The 20,955-nt window shown below is 58.0% G+C and overlaps 8 protein-coding genes across 8 annotated transcripts; 4 read left to right on the forward strand and 4 right to left on the reverse strand.

The window, feature by feature from the left end:
• Positions 1-60: 60 nt before the first annotated feature.
• Positions 61-927, forward strand: OSTLU_87022 (predicted protein; the record flags this gene model as incomplete). The annotated part of the gene is made up of 1 exon (XM_001417224.1): positions 61-927. The coding sequence occupies one exon, from the start codon at positions 61-63 to the stop codon at positions 925-927; it is 867 nt and encodes a 288-aa protein (XP_001417261.1).
• Positions 928-1,579: 652 nt separating this feature from the next.
• On the forward strand, positions 1,580-3,827 carry OSTLU_15057 (predicted protein; the record flags this gene model as incomplete). The annotated part of the gene is made up of 3 exons (XM_001417225.1): positions 1,580-1,693; positions 1,848-3,612; positions 3,742-3,827. 3 exons carry the CDS (start codon positions 1,580-1,582, stop codon positions 3,825-3,827), a joined length of 1,965 nt encoding a protein of 654 aa, XP_001417262.1.
• A 45-nt stretch (positions 3,828-3,872) lies between these two features.
• OSTLU_15058 (IISP family transporter: preprotein translocase SecY subunit) lies at positions 3,873-5,355 on the reverse strand (the record flags this gene model as incomplete). Its single annotated transcript, XM_001417483.1, has 2 exons — positions 3,873-4,812; positions 5,024-5,355. The coding sequence occupies 2 exons, from the start codon at positions 5,353-5,355 to the stop codon at positions 3,873-3,875; spliced, it is 1,272 nt and encodes a 423-aa protein (XP_001417520.1).
• A 486-nt stretch (positions 5,356-5,841) lies between these two features.
• OSTLU_24424 (predicted protein) lies at positions 5,842-10,166 on the reverse strand (the record flags this gene model as incomplete). The annotated part of the gene is made up of 1 exon (XM_001417484.1): positions 5,842-10,166. One exon carries the CDS (start codon positions 10,164-10,166, stop codon positions 5,871-5,873), a length of 4,296 nt encoding a protein of 1,431 aa, XP_001417521.1. The 3' UTR covers positions 5,842-5,870.
• Positions 10,167-10,439: 273 nt separating this feature from the next.
• ATX1 (copper chaperone) lies at positions 10,440-10,655 on the forward strand (the record flags this gene model as incomplete). The annotated part of the gene is made up of 1 exon (XM_001417226.1): positions 10,440-10,655. One exon carries the CDS (start codon positions 10,440-10,442, stop codon positions 10,653-10,655), a length of 216 nt encoding a protein of 71 aa, XP_001417263.1.
• Positions 10,656-10,705: 50 nt separating this feature from the next.
• Positions 10,706-12,112, reverse strand: OSTLU_31213 (predicted protein; the record flags this gene model as incomplete). The annotated part of the gene is made up of 1 exon (XM_001417485.1): positions 10,706-12,112. The coding sequence occupies one exon, from the start codon at positions 12,110-12,112 to the stop codon at positions 10,706-10,708; it is 1,407 nt and encodes a 468-aa protein (XP_001417522.1).
• Positions 12,113-12,855: 743 nt separating this feature from the next.
• On the reverse strand, positions 12,856-13,998 carry OSTLU_37239 (predicted protein; the record flags this gene model as incomplete). The annotated part of the gene is made up of 1 exon (XM_001417486.1): positions 12,856-13,998. A coding segment is annotated over one exon (1,143 nt), but the record flags the coding sequence as incomplete, so codon positions are not given.
• A 1,542-nt stretch (positions 13,999-15,540) lies between these two features.
• Positions 15,541-20,069, forward strand: OSTLU_45407 (VIC family transporter: calcium ion channel). The gene is made up of 2 exons (XM_001417227.1): positions 15,541-16,377; positions 17,740-20,069. Exons 1-2 carry the CDS (start codon positions 15,547-15,549, stop codon positions 19,723-19,725), a joined length of 2,817 nt encoding a protein of 938 aa, XP_001417264.1. The 5' UTR covers positions 15,541-15,546; the 3' UTR covers positions 19,726-20,069.
• Positions 20,070-20,955: the final 886 nt, after the last annotated feature.

Raw genomic sequence — 20,955 nt, forward strand, 5'->3', positions numbered from 1 at the left:
AACCGAATCGAATCGACGCCGCGCGCGCGAGTGGCGACACTTCGCGCCGCGACGCGTGTCATGGCGTCCCGGCGCGACGGCGCGCGCGGCGACGACGCGTGCGCGACGTGCGGGAGGGGTCCGAGCAAGTACACGTGCCCGGGATGCGCGCGACGGTCGTGCGGATTGGAGTGCGTGCGAAGGCACAAAACGACGCACGCGTGCGATGGGAAGCGGAATCGCGCGGCGTTCGTGGACATTCGCGAGTTCGGAGACGCGGACGTCGTGCGGGATTATCGATTCTTGGAGGAGGTGGGGGCGGAGGGCGAGCGGGCGAAGCGGTGGCGGCCGACGTTCGGGGACGAGGACGTCGGCGGCGACGCGAATCGAAAAGGCGGACGCGGCGGCGGAGGACGCGGGAGAGGTAGGGGAAACGGCGCGATGAGTCAGGCGCAGCGAGCGATGGATGCGTTGAAAGCGAAATGCGCCGAGCGCGGGGTCGAGGTGCGATTCATGGCGAACGGCATGGCGCGGCGACGGTCGAACACGACGACGCATCATCGCAAGAGAGACGAGTTGTCGTGGAGGTTAGAGTGGGTGTTTCACATCAATAGCGAGCGCATCGTGCGCATCGATGAAAAAGTAGAGGAAAGCAGCGCGCTGCGCGACGCGTACGCGGCGCACGTCAAGGAGATGACGTTGGCGGTGGAGAATAAAGCGTCGATGGCGCCGTTCAAGCTCGCCGAGCGCGACGGCGACGTCCGATTCGACGTCGTGATGGAGAAGTTCGACACCCCCGCCAACGCCAAGGTTTGGATCCCGATCGATTTACGCGATACCATCGCGAGCGCGTTGAGAGGCAAGACCGTCTTGGAGTTTCCAACGTTTCACGTCGTTCCCAGAACGTCCGCCGAGAAGGACGGCGAAGTCGTTGCATCAAAACAGTAAAAACCTAGCGGTTCGCGTCGTTCGCGTCGTCCTCTCCCGTCGCGCGCCCTCGCGCGTCCTCCGTCCCTCCCTCTCCGCCCTCGTCGTCCTCGTCGCCGTCCTCCGCCGCGCCCGCGGGCGCCACGCACGGCCGCATCGCGGGGTCAATCGCCATCCGTCGCACGTCGCGCGCGCGCGCCACCCGCGCGCGATCCCACGCGAACGCGCGCGCGTGCGCGCCCGCGCGCGCGCGCGCCGCGTCGCCGCGTCTTTCGTCGTCGTCCGCGCCGTCGGTATTCGCCATCGGTAGGTATCCCACGCGCGTCGACGAATGAATCAATCAATCCATGCGCGCCAACCGACGCGGCCGGGGAGGATACGAGCCGTCGCGCCGGCGCGACGTCGCCTCGCATCGAGGCCACGGCGAGCGCCATGGCACTCATTCTCGTCGAGTTTTCTACATATTTAACATGATTTAGAACCATGTGTACAGAAATCGCGAATGCGTTTTGTCCAGCCCGCGCGTCGCGCGCGAAACGCGCCGCCGACGGCGGCGAACCGACGGACGACGGACGACGGACGACGGACGACGGACGACGGACGACGGACGACGGACGCGACGCGACGCACACTCCGACGCGACGTCGTCCGTCGACGCCAACCGACCGGCGGCATGGGGAAGACCAAGGACGCCAAGGAGGACAAGAAGCGCGAGAAGCGCGAGAAGCGGGACAAGAAGGCGCTCGAGGCGGCGGCGACGACGACGACGAAGAAGAAGCGGAAGACGGTGCGAGCGGCGACGAGAGGCGACGACGACGAGAGACGCGGACGAAGGGAACGCGGACGAACGCGCGCGCGCGATCGCGTCGATGGGGGCGCGAAAGCGACGGGAGAGGGAGGGAAGACTGACGACGGACGCCGACGACGGGTCGCGCGCGCAGGAGGATTCGGATTCGCGGGAGACGACGGAGAAGAAGAAGAAGAGGAAGAAGTCGACGAGCGAGGCGAGGGAGGACGTCGAGGGTGAAGATGCGATCGAGGTGGGGACGCCCGAGCCCGAAGAGCCGAACCCGTTGGCGCTGGATAATTTCGCGCTGAGCGAGCCGGTGAAGGCGACGCTGCGGAAGAAGGGATTCGACGCGCTCTTCGCCATTCAAGCCGAGACGCTGGAGATCGCGCTGAGTGGTAAGGACGTGGTCGGACGCGCGCGCACGGGGTGTGGGAAGACGTTGGCGTTCGTTTTGCCGATCGTCGAGGAGATGGCGAAGATTTCGCCCATGCCGGCGAACGGGCGCCGCGTACAAGGTCGTCGGCCGATGTGCGTGGTGCTGGCGCCGACGCGCGAACTCGCGAAACAGGTGTTCGCCGACTTTGACTGGATAGGAAACTCGTTCGGGTTTAAGTCCGTCTGTGTGTACGGTGGGACGCCGTATCGCGAGCAAGAGATGGGTTTGCGCGGCGGGTGCGACGTCGTCATCGGTACTCCCGGACGCATGAAGGATCATTTGGAGCGCAAGACGTTGATGATGGACAAGCTCAAATTCAGGGTGCTCGATGAAGCCGACGAGATGTTGAACATGGGATTCGTGGACGACGTCGAGTTGATCTTGAAGAGCTCCGGAGACGTTCAGACACTGCTTTTCTCGGCCACCTTGCCCCCGTGGGTGAAGGACATCGCGAAACGTTTCTTGAAGCCAGACTACGCCACGGTTGATCTGGTCGGCGACCAAAAGCAAAAGGCGAGCGGGGCCGTCCAGCACATGCTATTACCTTGTCAATGGAGCGATCGTGTCGACCTCGTCTGCGACGTCATTCGTTCCAAGGCCCCGGGCGGCGGACGCGTCATCGTGTTCTGCGATACCAAGCGCGACTGCGGCGAGCTCTGCGACAACTTGCAAAAGGAAATCCCGAAGGGTGCGAAGGCGCTTCACGGCGACGTCAGCCAAGGTCAGCGCGAAGTCGTCTTGGCTGGTTTTCGAGAAGATAAGTTCCAAGTCTTGGTCGCCACCGACGTGGCGGCGCGAGGTTTAGACATCACCGGCGTCGAGCTCGTGATTCAGTGCGAACCGCCGAAGGACGCCGAGACGTACATTCACCGCTCGGGTCGCACGGGACGCGCTGGGGCCACTGGCATTAGTGTCACGCTGTGCACGCCGCGTTCCGAATGGGCCGTACCGAACATCGAACGAAAAGGCGGATTCAAGTTTGTTCGCATCGGACCGCCGCAACCGGCGGAGATGGCAAAGGCGGCGGGAAAAATTGCGGGAGAGCAAATCCGCAAGGTGCACAAGGGCGCCGCAAAGCTCTTCATGGACGTCGCCCGAGACTTACTCGAGGGCGAAGATAGCGATAGTGAGGAAGGTCGCGATCCGGTTGAGGTGCTCGCCATGGCGATCGCCAAGCTCGCCGGCCACGGCGAGCTGAGACAACGGTCGTTGTTGACTTCTCACTCGGGCCAGACGACGCTGTTGTTCACCGCGGGCGAGACGCAAATCAGAACGCCGACGTACGTGTGGAACTTCTTGCGTCAACGCATGGACGAAAACGATTTGCAGCTTCGTCGCTTAACATTGAGCGTGGACAATATGGCTGCGGTCTTCGACGTGCCCTCTGAGCTCGCCGATAAGTTTTGCGCCTTGTCCGAACCCGCATCGAGCGGCAAGTCTGCCGTGTCCATCACCGCGTGTGAAGAATTACCAGAGCTGAGTCAGCGGCCGCAATCCGGCGGTGGTGGCGGAGGCTATGGCGGCGGTGGACGTGGCGGCGGTGGCGGTGGCGGCGGTCGTTTTGGTGGACGTGGCGGCAACTATGGCGGCGGCGGTCGCTCTCCGGGAGGAGGAAGGTTTGGCGGGCGAGGACGAGGGTCGCCGGGAGGTCGTTTCGGCGGTAGAGGCGGCGGAAGAGGTCGAGGACGCTATTAGACGTGTTAGACGTGTTGTAATCCATTCGTTAATATCACACTTATTCTACTTCTTCGGCTTGGACGAGTAGAACTCATCCAGCTTCGTATCGTACGATTCCATGACGAGCTCGGATCGTACCTTGCGAGCGGAATCCGTGGCGACGCCTACGAGAATCAACAAGGAAGTGCCCGCAAAACCGCGGAAAGTTTGCAAGCCGGTAATTTGCTCTACCGCACCCGGAGTCAAGGCGAGCGCTCCCAAGAATACGCTTCCTAAAACCGACAAACGCTCCAAGACCCGAGTGATGTAATCGCGTGTCGCGGCGCCGGGACGAACGCCCGGGATGGAGGCGCCCTGGCGCTTGAGCTGATCTGCGACATCCTTCGGCTCGAGTTGGAGGAAGGTGTAAAAGTAATTGAAGAAGCAAATCATAGCGACGTTCACCGGGACGTAGCCGGCACCACCACCAGGGCTAAGGAACCGCGCCACGCCGAGCACGGCGCCGTTGTCCGTGAAGCGCGTGAGCGTCGCGGGCAACGCGAGCAAAGAAGAAGCAAAAATAATCGGCATCACCCCGGCGCTGTTCACTTTGAACGGCAGGTATGATGACTTAGCCAAACCACCAGCGTTGAATCGCGTGCTATAGTTCATCGGAATCTTACGTTCAGCCTCTTGAACGTACACGATTCCCAACGTCGTGAGCGCGAAAGCGCCGAAAAACACCGCGAGCACAGACGAGTCACCTTTTTCTTGAGCCATTGACACCGTTTGACCCACGGAAGACGGCAAAGCACTGACGATGTTGGCAAAAATCAATAAAGACGTCCCGTTACCGAGTTTGATTTCGTTCAAAAGCTCGCCGATGTACATGAGAATCATGGCGCCGGCGGTCAGCGCGCAGCTTTGTTCAAACAACCAAATCGGCGTGAAATCCTCGACGAAGGGGCGCACGTACAAGCACTGACCCACGGCTTGGACGATGGCAAATCCAAGCGCGCCGTACCTACAAAATAAGAAACACAGTCTCTGTCAGTCTCCATTCATGGTCGAATAAAAAACGCGTGCTCGTGTCGCGTAGCTCAGTTTCCGTTATTCTTTTCAGGCCATCGACGCGTCGTAACGCGCCGAAGCTCAATCGAACGAGACCTAAAAGGTCACATCACCGCTTACGCGCATCGCATCGCATTTACTCGACCGACAACTACTCGACGCACCTTTGATACTGTTGAAATTTGCGCCGTCCCGCCTCGCCCTCTTCCTTTTGCAACTTTTTCAACTCTGGAAACACGCTCCCCAGCAACTGAAAGATGATGCTCGAGTTAATGTACGGCACGATCCCGAGCGAAAAAATCCCAAGCTTAGAGATGCTCCCTCCCGTGAGCGTATCGGCGTACGCCATCATCCCCCCTCCTCCCGCGAGCGACTCCGCGAACGCCGCCCTATCGACGCCGCTGATCGGAATGTACGTCCCCACTCGCGACAGCACCAACAGCGCGAAAATCGTCGCAATCTTCCCCGGCAACTTCCCACCAAAAAAATCTCCCATCTTCGCGTCGCCGCTCGGTCCTCCGCTTCGTCCGCTCGACATCGCGCGCGTCGCGCTCGGCTTGGTCCAGCCGAACGCCGGCGCGAAGACCCCGTCGTCGCCTCGCTCGACGTCCAGCAGCCCCAGCGGGTCGAACGTCCCGCTCGCCGGCGGTTGTTTCGCGTACGCGCGCTGTCGCACGTCGCGCGCGGCGTCGCGCGGTTTCGACAGCGTCGCAGCGCCGCATCGCGGTCGCGCGTGCGCGGTCGCCGCGCGGGACGACGTCGCGGTCGCGCGTCGCGCGTCGACCGCGGGCGCGCGCGGGGCGAGCGCGAGGGGTGCGCGCGCGAGCATCGTCGTCGTCGTCGTTCGATGCGCCGTCGTCGAGCGGCGGCGCGCGAGGCGTGGAGTGGCGACCCGCGCGGGCGCGCGCGCGAGGGATAACCTGTGCAGATTCGAGCGCGCGCGCGAGGCGCGAGAACGAAGGAATGAATGCGTGCAATCACACGAGCGGGAGTGGCGACTGACGGAGAGGGCTAAGGGAAATCATCGGCGTCGCACGATGCGTCGGCGTCGCGCGAAGGTGGACGGAACGAGGCGACCGCGCCGGAGAGGGCGTGATCGACGGCTTTGGTGAAACCTTTGGCGCCGGTGACGGCGGCGTAGGGAACCTTGCGAACGGCGCCGAGGAGCGCGGCAGACGACGTGACATCGCCGGTGGCGTAATCTCGGATGGGCTCGACGACGAGTGCGTCGGTGGCGCGACGTGCGCCGCGCCACGCGGTTTTACTGGCGAGGGAGAGCCCGTGAAAGACGTTCGTCGGCGAAGAGACATCTTCGATTTCGCGTTCGGCGTCCACTATCATTCCTTCGGCGGCGGCGAGAAGGGCAGCGGATTGACCCGCGGCGAAAGCGCCGAGTTCGATCGATGATAGTGACACCTCTTTAACGAAAGAAGCGACGCCGAGAGCGAACCCAGCGACAACACCGCCGCGTCTGTTGTTTCGATGAAACTCCAGAGGTTTGGACACCAGACCGGCGGCTCGACGGCCGATGTTGGTCGCCGATTTGATTGGCTTCACACTTTGCACAAACTTGTGTGCTTGTGTGCGCGTAATGTCATCAAGCCATGCATTTACGGCAGTTTGCACAACCGGGACTACACCAGCGATTCCGGTAAGCCGAAGCGGCTGGATGTCGAGAAGGACCCCGTCCCAAGGCACGAGATTCAGCGCCTCGAGCAAGTTTCCAGACCGCAGCGAGTCAATGTCAACTTGACGACCGCAATAGTCCAAACGAAGCGAAAGCCGATCGATCTCAATCTTTTGAAAGTATATCGACTCTTCACGTGGCGGTGATGCGACATGAGAAGAGTCATCAGAGTCGTCGGCAAAGACATCGAGCGCGAGCTTCAAGACGCGTTGATCGAGCTTGACGTGAATCGGTATCGACGAGGCCTTGAACAGATACTCAACTTCGGAAGGTGTTTTCGCATCCGGACGAACAGCCATTATGTCCAACGAACACATATCGCTTCGATCGCCTCGTTCGCCCGAGAGAACGTCGTATTTCAATACGTTTGGCCACGTTGCGCCCGCGGTGACGTCTGTACAAACAGCGTCGCGCACCGCGCACGCGATGCGATGCGCGGTTTCGCCTTCGCGCTGTGGGAACGAGTCAACGCGCACGGTGTTCGTTTTCAGTGAAAGTTTGATTCCTGCAGATACACCGAGCGGATCGACCTCCACAGAATCCGCGTGCCTCGGCAAACTTGTCGGCGATTCGGACCAGAATAGCCCCGGCAAGATGTGTACATCGAACGTTTCGCCATTCACATGAACCGTGCTTTGCGGCACGACGACATCCTTTGGAAGCGGAAGGTATCGAGTGTGCGCATGGTCGCCGACACGCGGTAAAGACGGCGGCATCGCCGGTAGACGTGCTTCGACGAATTCACCCGCAAATCGACTACGACTCATAATGGAGGCGTTCACGCCGCCGGCGCGCGCTCGACTTGAACTATGCTTTCTCACCGCCGTGACACTCCCTGCCGCTAACAACACCGTTTTACGCTTCCGACGGACTCGTCGATTGCTGCGATAGAAGAAGTTCTCGATTATGTTCGGTCCAACTCGGGCGTTCGTGTCACGTCGCACTAACAGACTTCTGTGATGAGCCTCACTAGTTTCCGTACTTCCGCGCTTCTGGCCTTCGAGTCGCCTAGGAAACATCTCGTCGTGATCGCGAGTCGCGGCGGCTATTTCATGCTCAGTTACGCTCGACGAGTATCGTGCGTGCGAGATATCTCTGGCCTTCTTCACAGGACTCACGAAGACGTACTCGTTCTCGTCGCCGCTCGCCGGACTCGCTGGACGATCAGCGCCTTCAACTTCCGACATGAATAGCCGCTTTAACGCGCGCAAAATGTCTCTCTGAAGCGACACGACGCAAGATCGAGTGCTGACGGTGGCGATCGCAGTCTTCGAGCTTGAAGAGGACGTAATCAACGAAATCGCCTTTGCATTCATCACCGGCGCAAACCGCGCGGCGCAAATAGTAGAATTCGTGAATGGAAACGCCGGTAACGTGCGAATGCCGTCAGTTGCCTTGATTTCGGGAGGCACCATAAACGCACTGATCTCGTTGCAGTACATTTCGACGCCAAAGCTGGTCGAAACCCCCGCATCATGCGAACATTCTACCCCTTTGGAAGAAATGCGCAAAAAATCATTCTGAATGAGCGCGAACGAGTCATTCGACTTGTATATGAGCACCAACTCGAATAAACTCAAAGAGAAACACAGTGTGGAAGAATCGCACACATTTGTATCGGCATCGACGTCTCTTGCGGGAGCAAAAGTATTCAGGCGCCGTATAAGCGGCTCGCACTGCGTTAACGAGGCCGACATTCCGACGACGTTTACGTCTGCGCATGCTGGCTCGCCCTCCATGCGAGCAAACGCGAGCGATGATTTCGAAGCGCCTTGATCTGAACTACGACACTCGACAAAGACTGTTTCGACGTTATCAGTAGTAACCCGAGCCGAATCAAACTGCGTCCATACGAAATCTGAACCGAGAACGCCAGCGATGTTTGTCGCCGCAAAAACACGCGCACGCCTCAATTCGCACTCGACAAGTACAGAGTCATCGTCGGTGGAAGTCGAACACGTTCCATCTGTCAGTGGGGCATCAAGCTGCATGCGAAGCGCGCCGACATCGATTCCAAACGCCAAGGGGGTCATGACGGAGTCGGGCGTCGCGACTCGCAGCGCCATAGGGTGATTGTCTGGAAGCTCGTACATTGACTGAATGATAGTGGAAACCGATTCCACCACATCGATGCTCAACCTAGTTTCGATAATTGGCACATTCAATTTAACGAACAGTGACGCGTCGTTCGCAAGTTGCTCCCGAAGACATGTATCTGTCTCATTCGCTTCACGCCTGTTCTTCACCTTGGCCAAACAACGTTCGGGAAGCGAACCGTCTAGACGATACGCTGGATCTTCGAGCCAGTACACTGTCGCCGTGATATTTTCACTTAAGGACGCCGCTGTCACGCACTCGACACCATTCAATGCAAGTTTGGCGTGACCCATTTGCATCGACACGCAGTCGTCACGCAAGACTACACCGCACCTGTCATCGGCGCCAACCGAAGAAAGATGCAAAACCAACTCATGGTCGTCGTCGAACCCGTAAATACATCGCGCGTCACTCCAGCTCACATCTAATCGATCCGACAATTCAATTCTAATCGCCGTCATCGTCAGTTTGCACACCACGTCGTCGAACGGCGCATCCATAGAAAACTGTGGACATTGAACGGTGAAGACCGTCGTTGCACTCGAAGGCTCCGCGGAAGAATCGATACCCAATGATTCCGACAACTCCCGTATTGCTACCTCTGCGTCGTCGAAGAACTCTTCGTTCAGCTCCTCGTTTGAGTCTTCGTAAACGCTGTCACCCATGCTCTCGCCCATGGCGTCGTTCGCTTCCTCATACGCGCTTGCGTACATGGCGGCCGACCCACTCGATAGCACATCGTCGATGAATGAACGTCGCGGTCTCGACGTCGATGGCCGTTTTAGGCGAGCAGAAGATGCATTGGAACCAAATGCGTTCACGAGATCGACGAAATTCTTCACCGCGTGCACTGTAGCCGTCGTTTCGATGGTCTCCAACTCGACGTCGACGCGACTGAAATCACTTGGTATCTCTGCGTGCCCGGAAACGTCGCGCACCACGACCTCGGACACCGAACATTCAACGCCAGTTGCGATTCGTCGCACAGACATCCCCGAGAAACTCACCCCTTGCCCGTGCGTATACTCTGCCGATTCGAGTCGCACGAGAAACTTGCCCGCGCCCGCTGCGTCTTGCACCACTACGTTTACCCCTCTCAATCGCGCCTTGAGCCCACGACAGAGCGCATTCAACGCTTGCCGCATGATCGCCGACCCTTGCGCGCGCGCGCCATCCTCTCTCTCGAGCGCGTCAAACACCTCCGCTTCGCCGCTCCCCGCGCTCGGTCGCGTCGTCACCGTCACGTCCTCGAGCTCCAACGAGCACGACTCCCTCCCGATCGCCTCCCACGGAATCCGCCCCGTGACCGCCCCCACGCGCACCGCCACCAACTCCATACCCGTTCGCGCCTCAAAGTCGCCCGTCCACGCCGTGACGACGTTCGCGTCGAGCTCGACGTCCTCGAGTCTCGCCTCGCCCGCGCTCGCGTCCACTCTCGCTCGCCCGCGTTCGCCCTCACCGCCGCCGTCGCGCACCAACCGCGCGATCGCGCGTGATATGAAGTACTCGCATATTTTCCGCATCCTCGCTCGCTCTCGCGCGCGCGCGTCCCCGCCGTCGCCGCGCCGACGAAATCCGAGGTGCCGAGTGACAGGTGCGTCGCGTTCGCGTCGCGCGTTTAAATTCTGCGCCTCGCCCGCGCGCGCGAGCTCGCGCGCGCGCCGCGAGCCTTCGCGCGCGACCGATCGACGCCTCGCGACGGCGTTCGCGCGCGCGCGCGCGTGTGGTGCCGCGGGTCGATGCGCGCTCGAATCGCACCGCACATCGCGACGCGTCGCTCGCGACCGATCGCGCGCATGACGCGCACGGAGGTCACGCTCGCGGTCGACTTCGCGTGCGAAGGGTGCGCGGCGTCTGTGCGCAGGATCGCTGAGCGCATCGAGGGCGTGCGCGAGGTCGAGATCGACGTCGAGGCGAAGCGGTGCGTGGTGCGCGGGGACGCGTTGGACGCGGAGGACGTTCTCGCGCGCGTGCGCAAGTGTGGACGCGCGACGACGCTGCTGATGGAGTGACTTGCTCGTGTCCTGATGTTTTATTAGCGCGCGCGGGACGAATGGCACGATCACGCGTCGTCGTCGTCGTCGCGCCGGCGGCCGCGGCGAACGGGCTTGGCGAACTTGGTCGCGACTTCGGGACCTTCGTCGTCGTCCTCGCCGTCGATGTCCCTGCCGTCGCAGACGTATAAAGCGACGAAAGTGCGACCGTAGCGCCGGTCGCGGACGCGGCGGAGACGCTTGCCGATGCTCGGGAGGATGTCACGCGCTTGGCCTTTGGCGTACTCGACGAGTAAAATGGTCGAGTCTTTGACCAGCGCCGACTCATCGAGCTGGAGGAGGAGCTCGGGATACGATACTTTTTCGTACGGAGGGCAGAACGATATGAAATCGAACGCGCCGCCGACGCCTCGAGCGTTTTTGTGGTGCTGGTTCATGAAGGCTTGCACGCTTGCGGTGTGTGTCGTCGTTTGCTTGGTGAGACCGAGCGAATTCAGATTCTTGTTCGTGACGTTGTTCACCACCCAGGGGTCCATTTCGACGAAATGTGCCTCGACGACACCGCGCGATATCGACTCGATGCCGATCGCGCCAGTGCCGCAGAACATGTCCAACCATCTCGAGTCTGGCGGAAACTGCACGTTGCTTCGCGAACCGAGAAAGTTTAACATCATATCAAACGTCGCCCCACGCACCATGGACATCATCGGTCGCGTGTCTAAACCGCTCGGCGACAAAAGCTTTCTTCGTGCATACTTTCCAGCCACGATGGTCATGCGCTTGTGCGTTTTTCTCGTCGCCTCGTATTCCTTCTTCTTGTTAAACGTCGCCACCTCTTGTTTTTCCTCCTCGATTGCAAATAACAGATCCCTCGGTACCCCCATGCGCACCATGCGCTCGATGTCCTCCTTTTTCATCCCTTTATCATCCCTCTTTGCGTTTATCTCACTACTTTCGCCCACCACGCGCTTCGGCTTCGCATCCGCCGCCGCGACGCCGCGCGGGTTCTTCTTCGGCGACTTTAACGACGTGTTCACCGCCTCCGAACTCCCACTCGCGCGATCGTTCTTCGTCGGCACGCGCACAAAGTCCATGACATATCCATTGCCACTGTCTTCGTCGTCGATGTTGAACAAATCTTCATTCGCCACGCGCACGTTGGCGCCCTCCGGGACGAAGAACCAGTCGTCGTCCTCGTCGTCGTCCTCGTCGTCCCAGTCTTCATCGTCTTCGATCGCGATCGGGTCGTCGTCCTCCAAGTCTTCCTCGTTCCAAAACAATAAATCTTCCTCCGCGTCGGCCGCGCTGTCGTACTGTCCCTTGGCGCGCGTCGCGAGCGCGCGGCGCGGGAACGGAATCGACACGCGGTGGCGGCGGCGGCGGACGGGGACAGCGCGCGGTCGCGCGCACGACGTCGATGGCGGCGTCGCGACGCGAGAGCTCGACAGCACGATTTGAGCGTGCGCGTGTGGCATCGCGCGCATCGGGAGCGCGGTCGAGGACGCGCGGATGTGTGCGGAACTTCGGCGGGCTACGCTAGAAACTAGAAACTACAAATAACGAGGTGTCAATTCGACGCGGTCCAGAACGTTTCCTCGTTTTCGGCGCCGTAACCGACGTAACGAGGTCGACGTTTACCCGCGGGAGTGAAGTGCTTGAGATAAAATGGAAGCCCGCCCTCGACTTCGACGACGTCGTCGAAGACTTCGGCGAGCGCGCGCAAGGCGTCCAAATGATACGCCTCGGAGGCTTCGGCGGCATGAAAGACGACGACTGGGGACGATTTGTCGGCGTATTTGCCATCAGCGTTGATGTTGTCTATCATCACGTCCACGGCTGGGTTGTCCACGGCGTCTGATAAGCCACCCGTGCGAATCGCCGCGGGCATGGACGTTGCTCCCTTGAGCGTCTCTCGATTGAAGTCTTTGACGGGACGAATGTCAAAGACAACGGCGCCGCCTTCGATCAAGCGCTGCGCCTCGCCAATATTTTCGACGCGCCATGGCAGGGGCTCTTCATCTTCCTCTTCTACGATCATGACAGGTTCGGCGTTTTTGGCGTGTTCCTGCACCGCGATTCGCAACTTTGCCTTCGCGTCCTCTCGCATCTTTACCGCCTCGGCGTCGGGCTCTTTCAACAATTTATCACGTGCTTCATCGCGCGCGGCTTTCCTCGTAGCCGCGCGTCGAGCGGCGACGAGCTCTTCGGGCTCTTGCCAACGCATGTACTCTCGAGCGAGCTGAATATTATTCACGTTTTCTTGCTCGCCAACGACGTTGCGTCCGCACGCCAACAGCCGCTCCAGCGTGATCGTCACGTCGCCTAATTTCAACCTCCGACGTTCATCTAAACCGACGAGCGAGTCATTTAAACCATCTAAGCCGACGTTGAACACGAAATCACTGACGGCGTCATCATACACACGCGCGCGTAACGCGCCGAAGAAATCTAAAGGCTGATTCGGAAATGTCGCGACGAGCGTTTCGCAACACGCCGTCGTCAACCCGTCATCCTTCATCATAGCGTGTATCATCTCAACCAACTCTTGCGACGTCGGCTCCCACATCCAAAGATCCATTCGACCGTCTCTCGTTAGAGGCGCATACAGTCGAGAAAAATCATTCCCCGTGACGATGATTGGCACGCGCGCGTTGGTAGATTTGGAGTCCGTCCTCCAAACCAGTCCCTCGCTCACGATCGTGGGATTGTCACAAATGTTCATCAACGTCCCGTGCGTGATTTGATTATTTACAGTCCCCAGATCGTCCTTAAACTTACCGATCCCGGCGTCGATGTCGTTGATAATAAGACAACTCAACTTCCCCGTCTCTCTCATCGCTCGCGCGGCGGTCAGATACCTTCGCCGCAACATCGCCCCGGGCTCCCCCGCCGTCGAATCCTCCAACTCCCCCGCGCTCGTTACGATCGGCTGCAACCCCATTTTCTTACACGCCAACTCCACGTTCATCGTTTTGCCGCAACCCTTGTGTCCCCAAATCCCCAAAATTAACGCCGGAGACGTCGCGCCGAGCGCCCCCTTATCCTTCAACAAGTTCTTCACCACGTGCGTCGCCACGCGCTCGGCGAAGCGTTCCGGCACGTGAAACCCATCGAGCGCGGCGAACGTTCGAAACTCACGCTCGCGATGTTCGCCCGTCGCGACGTCCGCGTCGACGCCGAGAACGCTTCCTTTAAAGAGCTCTTCTTCGACACCGCTGCGTTGCGAGTAGATGAAATCTTGCCCGCCGAGCGCGTCCTCGCGCGCCGCGCGTCGCGTTCGACCGCGCGAGACGCGCCCCTGACGCGCCACGCGCGCACCGACGGGCGCGCGCGACGTCCGCGCGGGCCCGCGCGGCGCCATCGCGCGAAACACTGTCGCTTCGGGACAAAAGTGCGCGCGAGACGACGGGGACACGAGCCGCGGGCGTTCGCGCGCCGCACAACGCGACGACGACGCGCGCGACGCGCGCGCGCGGCGCACACGGGTCGACGCGCGAACGGCACGAACGTTGGCGGCGCGCGAACGACGCGCGGGGCGAAGGCGACGCGACGTGGGACGATTGATGCGCGACGGTTCGAGCCGTTACTGCCGACGCGCAAACAATCGTCGACGCGTGCTGACGAAAGGCGCGCGCGCGAAGGTGGAGGAGCGAACGAGGAGTGGATAGTGATCATGGATGATAAGGTAGAACGGCGCGAGCGCACGGCGCGAGCGCTTCGCGAGGCGGAGTACGCGAAGGCGCAGCGAGGAAACTTTTTCGTGAGGAATCACGCGCGCGCCAAGCGGTATTGGTACGAGTTGAATCAAAACGATACCTCGTTGTACTTGTTCCCGCCCAGGAGTGGCGTGCGAAGGAACGCGCAACGATTGATTGCGTGGAAGTGGTTCGAGAGGGTGACGATCATGCTCATCGTGGCGAACTGCTTCACGCTCGCGTTGTACCGGCCGCTGGAGAAGCACGGACGAACGAATCAAAATTTAGAAGTCGCCGAAACGATCTTTACGGTGATGTTCACGTTGGAGTTTTTAGCGCGCGTGGTGGCGAATAACTTTATATTCGGTCCGCCCGAATCGGACGTGTACTTGAGGGATGGATGGCGAGTTTTAGATTTCACCGTCGTCATCGGCGGTTGGGTCTCCGTCGGAGTTATGGTCGCTGGTGGATCTGGAGGAGGTCTCACAGCTATTCGAGGTATTCGTGCACTGAGACCACTGCGATCGATTTCAGGGTTCCCTGGATTGCGCGTGTTCGTCTCGACGACATTTGCGTCGATGGGTATGGTTAGGGATGTCGTGTTTTTCCTCTTCGTCGTAATGATAGTCTTGGGTATCCTCGGCGTGCAGCGCTACGCGGGTAAGCTGTCGAACAGATGCGCGTACGCAAGCACACTCGATCTCGTCATGGAACAAATCGAGTTTCCGTGCTCAAAATCTACCGGCGGTCGTTCTTGTGGACCCATGCAAGTGTGCATCGCTACTGCGTTGACGGGCATGGACGACGGTCATTCAACTTTCAACAACATCATGGGTGCGGGATTTATAATTTATAGAGTTTTGACATTGCGTGGGTGGACAGATTTGATGTATCAAGTCATAGACGCCACCGGTGATCGTGTTTTGGCGATAATTTACTTCATCATCATCGTCGCCGTCGGCGCAATTTTTGTTTCATCCTTTATGTTGGCGGCGGTGACGACAAAGTATCGACAGACGGCAATTTTAGACGAAAAAAGGGCGCTGGACGCCGAGACGGAAGACAAATCGAAAGCGTTGAGCAATCCAAAAAGTAAGAGAGTGCTGGCGAGCAGGAGGGCGGGCCGATTTAGCTATGGAGAGCGCCTGGAGCGAATGATGGAACGACCGTTGGCGTTCATGCGGCGGGAGTTCATCTACCAGCGTTGGCTGCAGATGTTTGTGAAGCACAAGTATTTCGAAAATGGTATAACTAGTGCGATTGTGGTAAATACAATCATACTGGCGGTGCACTTTCGTGGTATGGGGAGCGAGATGGAGACAGCTGTGAATAATCTGAATTACTTGCTTTTGTCAGTCTTCGTGTTCGAGTTGGTGATGAAAGTACTCGCATTCGGAATTTTAGGATATAGCAAGGATCGCTACAATTTGTTCGACGCGACTGTTGTCACTGCCGGTCTGATAGAGCTGGCATATCGTAACAGCAGCTTGGCCGTCGCACGCGCGTTCCGTCTGTTGCGAGTGATGCGCACGACTCGCCTCATCACAAGAAACAAGAACATGCGGCGTTTGATAGATACCACCATGGAGAGCTTCAGTGCTATTCTGAACTTTTGCGGTGTCCTATTCGTCTTTGTTTTCGTCTTCACGGTTTTAGGCATGCAGCTATTTGGTGGACGCGACGAGTTTTGGGATGCGCGGCCGAATTTCAACACCTTTGGGGATAGTTTTCTCTCTGTATTCGAGATTCTGACGGGATCGCATTGGTACAAGTTGATGCTCGTCGCCATGAGTGGCTCGTACGGCGCCCCTGCAGCCTTGTTTTTCATTTGCTGGTCCTTCATCGGTTCATTTGTGCTGTTGAATCTCATCGCGGCGATGCTCATTGACACATTTTCACGCACGATGCGAGCAAAGGAGCTCGAACTCGAGCGTTTGCGCGAGGAAAAGAAAGAGACGGAACGCCGAGAGGCCGAGGCCAAACGTCAACGAGAAATCAATACTCTTCTCGAGGGAAACAATGATGATGAGATGGATAAGGTGGAAGTGCACCAGGAAGGCATAAGCACGGAGTTAACACGGTTGATGAAACCAAACGAGATTCGACGCCATCCGGATGCCAAGCGCATCGTGAATAGGATGAATACACGCAAACAGCGAGCATTTGCGAGAGAGGTGCAGCTGATAGAAAGGTGGCTGGAGATAATAGGTTTCACAGAAAATGATAGTGATGTTGACAGCGATAGTGAAGACAACGCGGTGGATGCCAATGAACAGCTCGTCAAGGACCGAGCACTTTTAGTTGACGAGTTGGCGGTTGATGATGGCGTGCCAGAGAGCCAACTGACGACGCTCATGCGAGAAAAGGCATCTAGAAAAGTATCCGCACTTGTCGCTACTGGTATCCCGATTCCCATGGATGATCGCCAGGTAAGGGCGGCCTATCGACGTTGGAGAATTGACGCGGCGGCGGAACAAGGCAGCGATAGCGACGAAGACATGAATATCCAGAACACAAACACACTACGGGATGAGTACGGCGGTACAGCGGACGGCACGGCTGCCAGTGCAATGGAGGTCCGAAGACACTTGCAAGAACATGCGCTCGCTGAACTTCGACGCAGTCTGTTGGAGCGTAGCGGCGAGTCGGGTACTAAAGACGCGCTTCAATGGGCGTCGCAGGCGCCCACAATTGGCTTGGCGATGAAGAGCGCGGAGGCTCGGATGCGACCAGAAGAACAAACTGCGATCATCGCACAACGTCGAGCGGAGGGCAACAAAAGTGGTCATCTCGGCAAATTCAAAGGAGACGGAATGAGCGCCGAAGGCGCTGCCGCAATCGCCGAGGCAAATTTGCTGAGCATGCGAATTCGCGAATCAGAGCGCTTGGAAGCTATAAAGAAGAAACGTGGCCAATCAGTCGACGAGGACGTGCCCGCGGCGTCCGACGACGTCGACGCCAACGATGGACTAGCTCCATCACCTGTCAATCCGCCGACGGAGCGGAAGACGGCTTCTTGGCGCGCCAGGGTGAAATCTACGCAGCCTGGCGAAGAACGCAAGTCGTTGTCGGAATCGCTGCGAGGTATGGCTGATAGACCAAGACCCGGTCCCGTGACAGAGTCTTTCAACGAAGATAACATATCTAGTGCGTCACCGAGCAGAGATGGAGATACGATGTCAAATTCACACTCGGCACGAAGTCCCCGCAACTCGCGTTCACGCGGTTCGCAAACAACTGGAGATTCTGCGCACGCGTACAACACCCTCGTGCCCATCGTGGAGTATACGTCGATGCCACCCTTGCTGAACATAGACTACAGCCTCCCGAGGATATCCGAAGACGTACACGCCGGTAAAGCCAGGAAGGCGTTGGGATTACCCGTGCGTGACATCGTTGTTGATGAGACGAAAATTGACAAATCTTCAAAGAAGAACATCGCCGAAGAGGACTGGTTACGCAATGCCGGTGCGACAAAGGATGAGATTTGCATGATGTACCCGTCGTTGGGTTTCATCAAGCCGCGACGCCCGATGCGACGTTTGCTATTCATGCTTATCAAGCATCCCGCGTTTGAGGCGCTCATGCTCGTTCTCATCGTATTCTCGTGCATCCAGCTCGCGCTCGACGCGCCCACAGTGCATCCAGAAAGTGATTTGGCCAGCGTTCTCAAAGCAGCGGACGTATCTTTCACGCTCATATTTTTGGGCGAGGCAATCATAAAAGTAATTGCGATGGGCTTCGTTATGCACCCAGGAGCATACCTTCGATCTCCTGCGAACTGCTTTGACTTTTTCATTGTCATCGTATCGCTCGCCGTCGAAACCATGAGCGCGTCAGCACTGAAGTCTATGCGCAGCTTCAGGTTATTTCGAGCTCTGCGTCCTTTGCGCCTGTTAAATCGAGTTAAGAGTATGCAAATCGTCGTTGCGACGCTGCTTCACGTCCTACCTGATCTTGGGAGTGTGATGCTGTTGGGATTGTTTCAGTTTTTGATTTTCGCAATTCTGGGCTCGCAGTTATTTGCTGGTAAATTTGATTACTGCAACGACCCTACGGTCTCTGGAATGCACGCGTGCGTCGGGACGTTCGTTGACGAGAAAGGTGCACACGTGACTCGCCGGTGGCTCAATCCGCCACTGAACTTCGATAACACCCTGCTCGCTCTACTGAGTCTCTTCGTCATCGTCACACGTGACGGATGGCTTTCTGTAGCGTTTCAAGGCATGGACTCAACGGATACGGACTTGCAGCCATCTTTAAACAACAGTGGCTGGACAGCTATTTATTTTTTGAGCTTTATTGTGATCCTCTCTTTCGTCTGGTTGAGTATGATCGTCGCCCTCGTGTGCGAGAGTTACAAGAAGGCTTGTGTGTTGAGCAACTCGACGCAGACGCTCAACGCCGAGCAGCAAGAGTGGGCGGAAGTTTTGCGTATGAAAAAACACGACGCCGAGCTCAAAATATTGGATGACGACACAACCGGGGCGCCACGGTTTTTCATTCGAAAATCGGCTTACTCCTTAGCCACGAACCCTCGATTTGAGGCTTTCATCGTTGGCTGCATCATTGCCAACACTATCACCATGGCGTCGTATCACGACGGACAACCGAAAGCCTATGCCGAAATTCAACGAGCGGCGAATGTGTTTTTCTCTTGGATCTTCTTGTTAGAGCTCTCGTTGAAAATGGTCGCACTGTTCCCGAAACGTTACTTTTCAGAGCGCTGGAACGTGTTTGATTTCATCATCGTCGTGGCTAGTATTCCCGACCTCGCAGGTGTGGATTTCGCCGGTACCACGGTGCTCCGCGTCATCCGACTTGGACGCGCGCTACGTCTGTTTAAACAAGCGAAGGGTCTACGTACGGTTTTCAATACGCTATTGAGCTCCTTTGAAAGCGCGTTTAACGTCGTTTTCCTGATATTCATGTTGATGTTTGTGTACGCGGTGCTTGGCATGAATCTCTTCGGCGACTACGAAACCACGTATCCGAGTGGACGTGTGGAGAACTTTCGGAACTTTGGCGCATCGCTTATGGTTCTCTTGCGAGTCATCACGCGTGATAATTGGAAGCGTATCATGTTCGACACGATGAAATGTGAATACAATGTGGACGGCGTCGCGGCGAATTGCAGTTACATCTTCGTCCCGGCGCTCTTCTTCACGAGCTTCATATTGTTGGGGGCGTACGTGTTGTTGAGCCTTATCATCGCCTCCATTTTGGACAAATTTACTGAAAACGCTGTGAACGAGGGCCTGCTTTCGACGGCGAATATATTCGTCACTGTCCGTCGAAAGTTGCTGCTTGACACGTTTTCCACCAAGCTCAAGATGAAGCTCGACTCGTTCAAAGTGAAGAAGCCCACGAGAGGGGCACGAAAGAAAAAGTAGGACTCGATGAAAGTGTCGAGTGTGTAAAGTAGCTCTATGAAATGGAAATGATTATAAATGGTCACTTAAGCATGATTTACAGCGGTCTGCGATGTGGTTACAGAGGCGGCAGTGAAGAATACAGGTGAGTCAATAGAAGTCAATCGACTTCAGCGCGCGTGCGTTTCTGATGAATGTTCGTAAATGGTACCAGTGGATTATTTTTCAGTCTTTTCTTTCTGCTCGGATGTTTCATTCTCAGTCTTGATGGCTTTTATCTTTGCCGACGTTGTCGCCGTTACGGAAGTGTTTGCGGCGGGCGCCACCGAGCCAAAGCCGTATGGATTTTGCATCGCTCCTTGGAACTGTTGCATTTGAATGAAGTGCGCCGCCATCTGCTGGTTAAACATCTGTTGCTGAATCGCTTGGAAAACTGCCGGATTTGAATGATCTTGCTGATCTGTGAATTGCGCCCACGGATTCTGGAACAGCGATGAGTACTGCATCGCCGACATCACGTTTCCAGAGCCGGGCGCCCGAGCGGCCGGGGCGTACGTAGTCGTCGCCGCGGTGGCAGCTGTAGGATAAGAAGGCGTCGGATGCGATAAACAGTCTGTTTTAAGCGCAGCCTCAGAGATGGGCGTGGCTGGTGCGACGTGCGCGCCGCTCAGCGCAGGTTGTGGTAGGGACGCCGAATTCTGCATGCCGCCAAATGGGAACATGCTCTTGTTCCAAAACTGCATCCCCCAGCGCGAGGCGGCTGACATTATGGCTGCCGAAGCCGCCGCAGCGGCCGCAGCTTGAGCTTGGGCGTGCTTGTCGCTCGTCGACAACATACCCGCGTTCACGTATCCCGCGACGGTCGGGTCGATGCCCCACCCTGAGACGTTGTAGCCCATCGCGGCGGTGTCGCCTACGGGCGCTTGTTGCGACCCTTCCGCGCTCCCTTGCTCATCGGTGGGCGATCGGTCGCGCAGCGCGGTGTCTGAACCAGCGTTCGACCCGTTGGTGTTCCATCCCGAGGGCTGTCGTCCGCCGTAACCCGAGTTCATGCCTTCGCCTTGCTCGGCTTCGGTGGCGCTTCCGTCTGAGGAACCGTCGCGCTTGGTTCGCGCCGTCTTGCTCCGATTTCTGTTCGAGCCCTTCTCAGCGGGCGTCGCCGGCGTGCATCTCGCCCGCTTACCGCCAACATGTTGATCATCGTTGCCCTGCGCAACCGCGAATCGCCCCCGTACATCCTTGAGCGAATTC

This window comes from Ostreococcus lucimarinus, chromosome 4 (genome assembly GCF_000092065.1).
Source record: "Ostreococcus lucimarinus CCE9901 chromosome 4, complete sequence".
NCBI classification, from domain to species: Eukaryota; Viridiplantae; Chlorophyta; class Mamiellophyceae; order Mamiellales; family Bathycoccaceae; genus Ostreococcus; species Ostreococcus sp. 'lucimarinus'.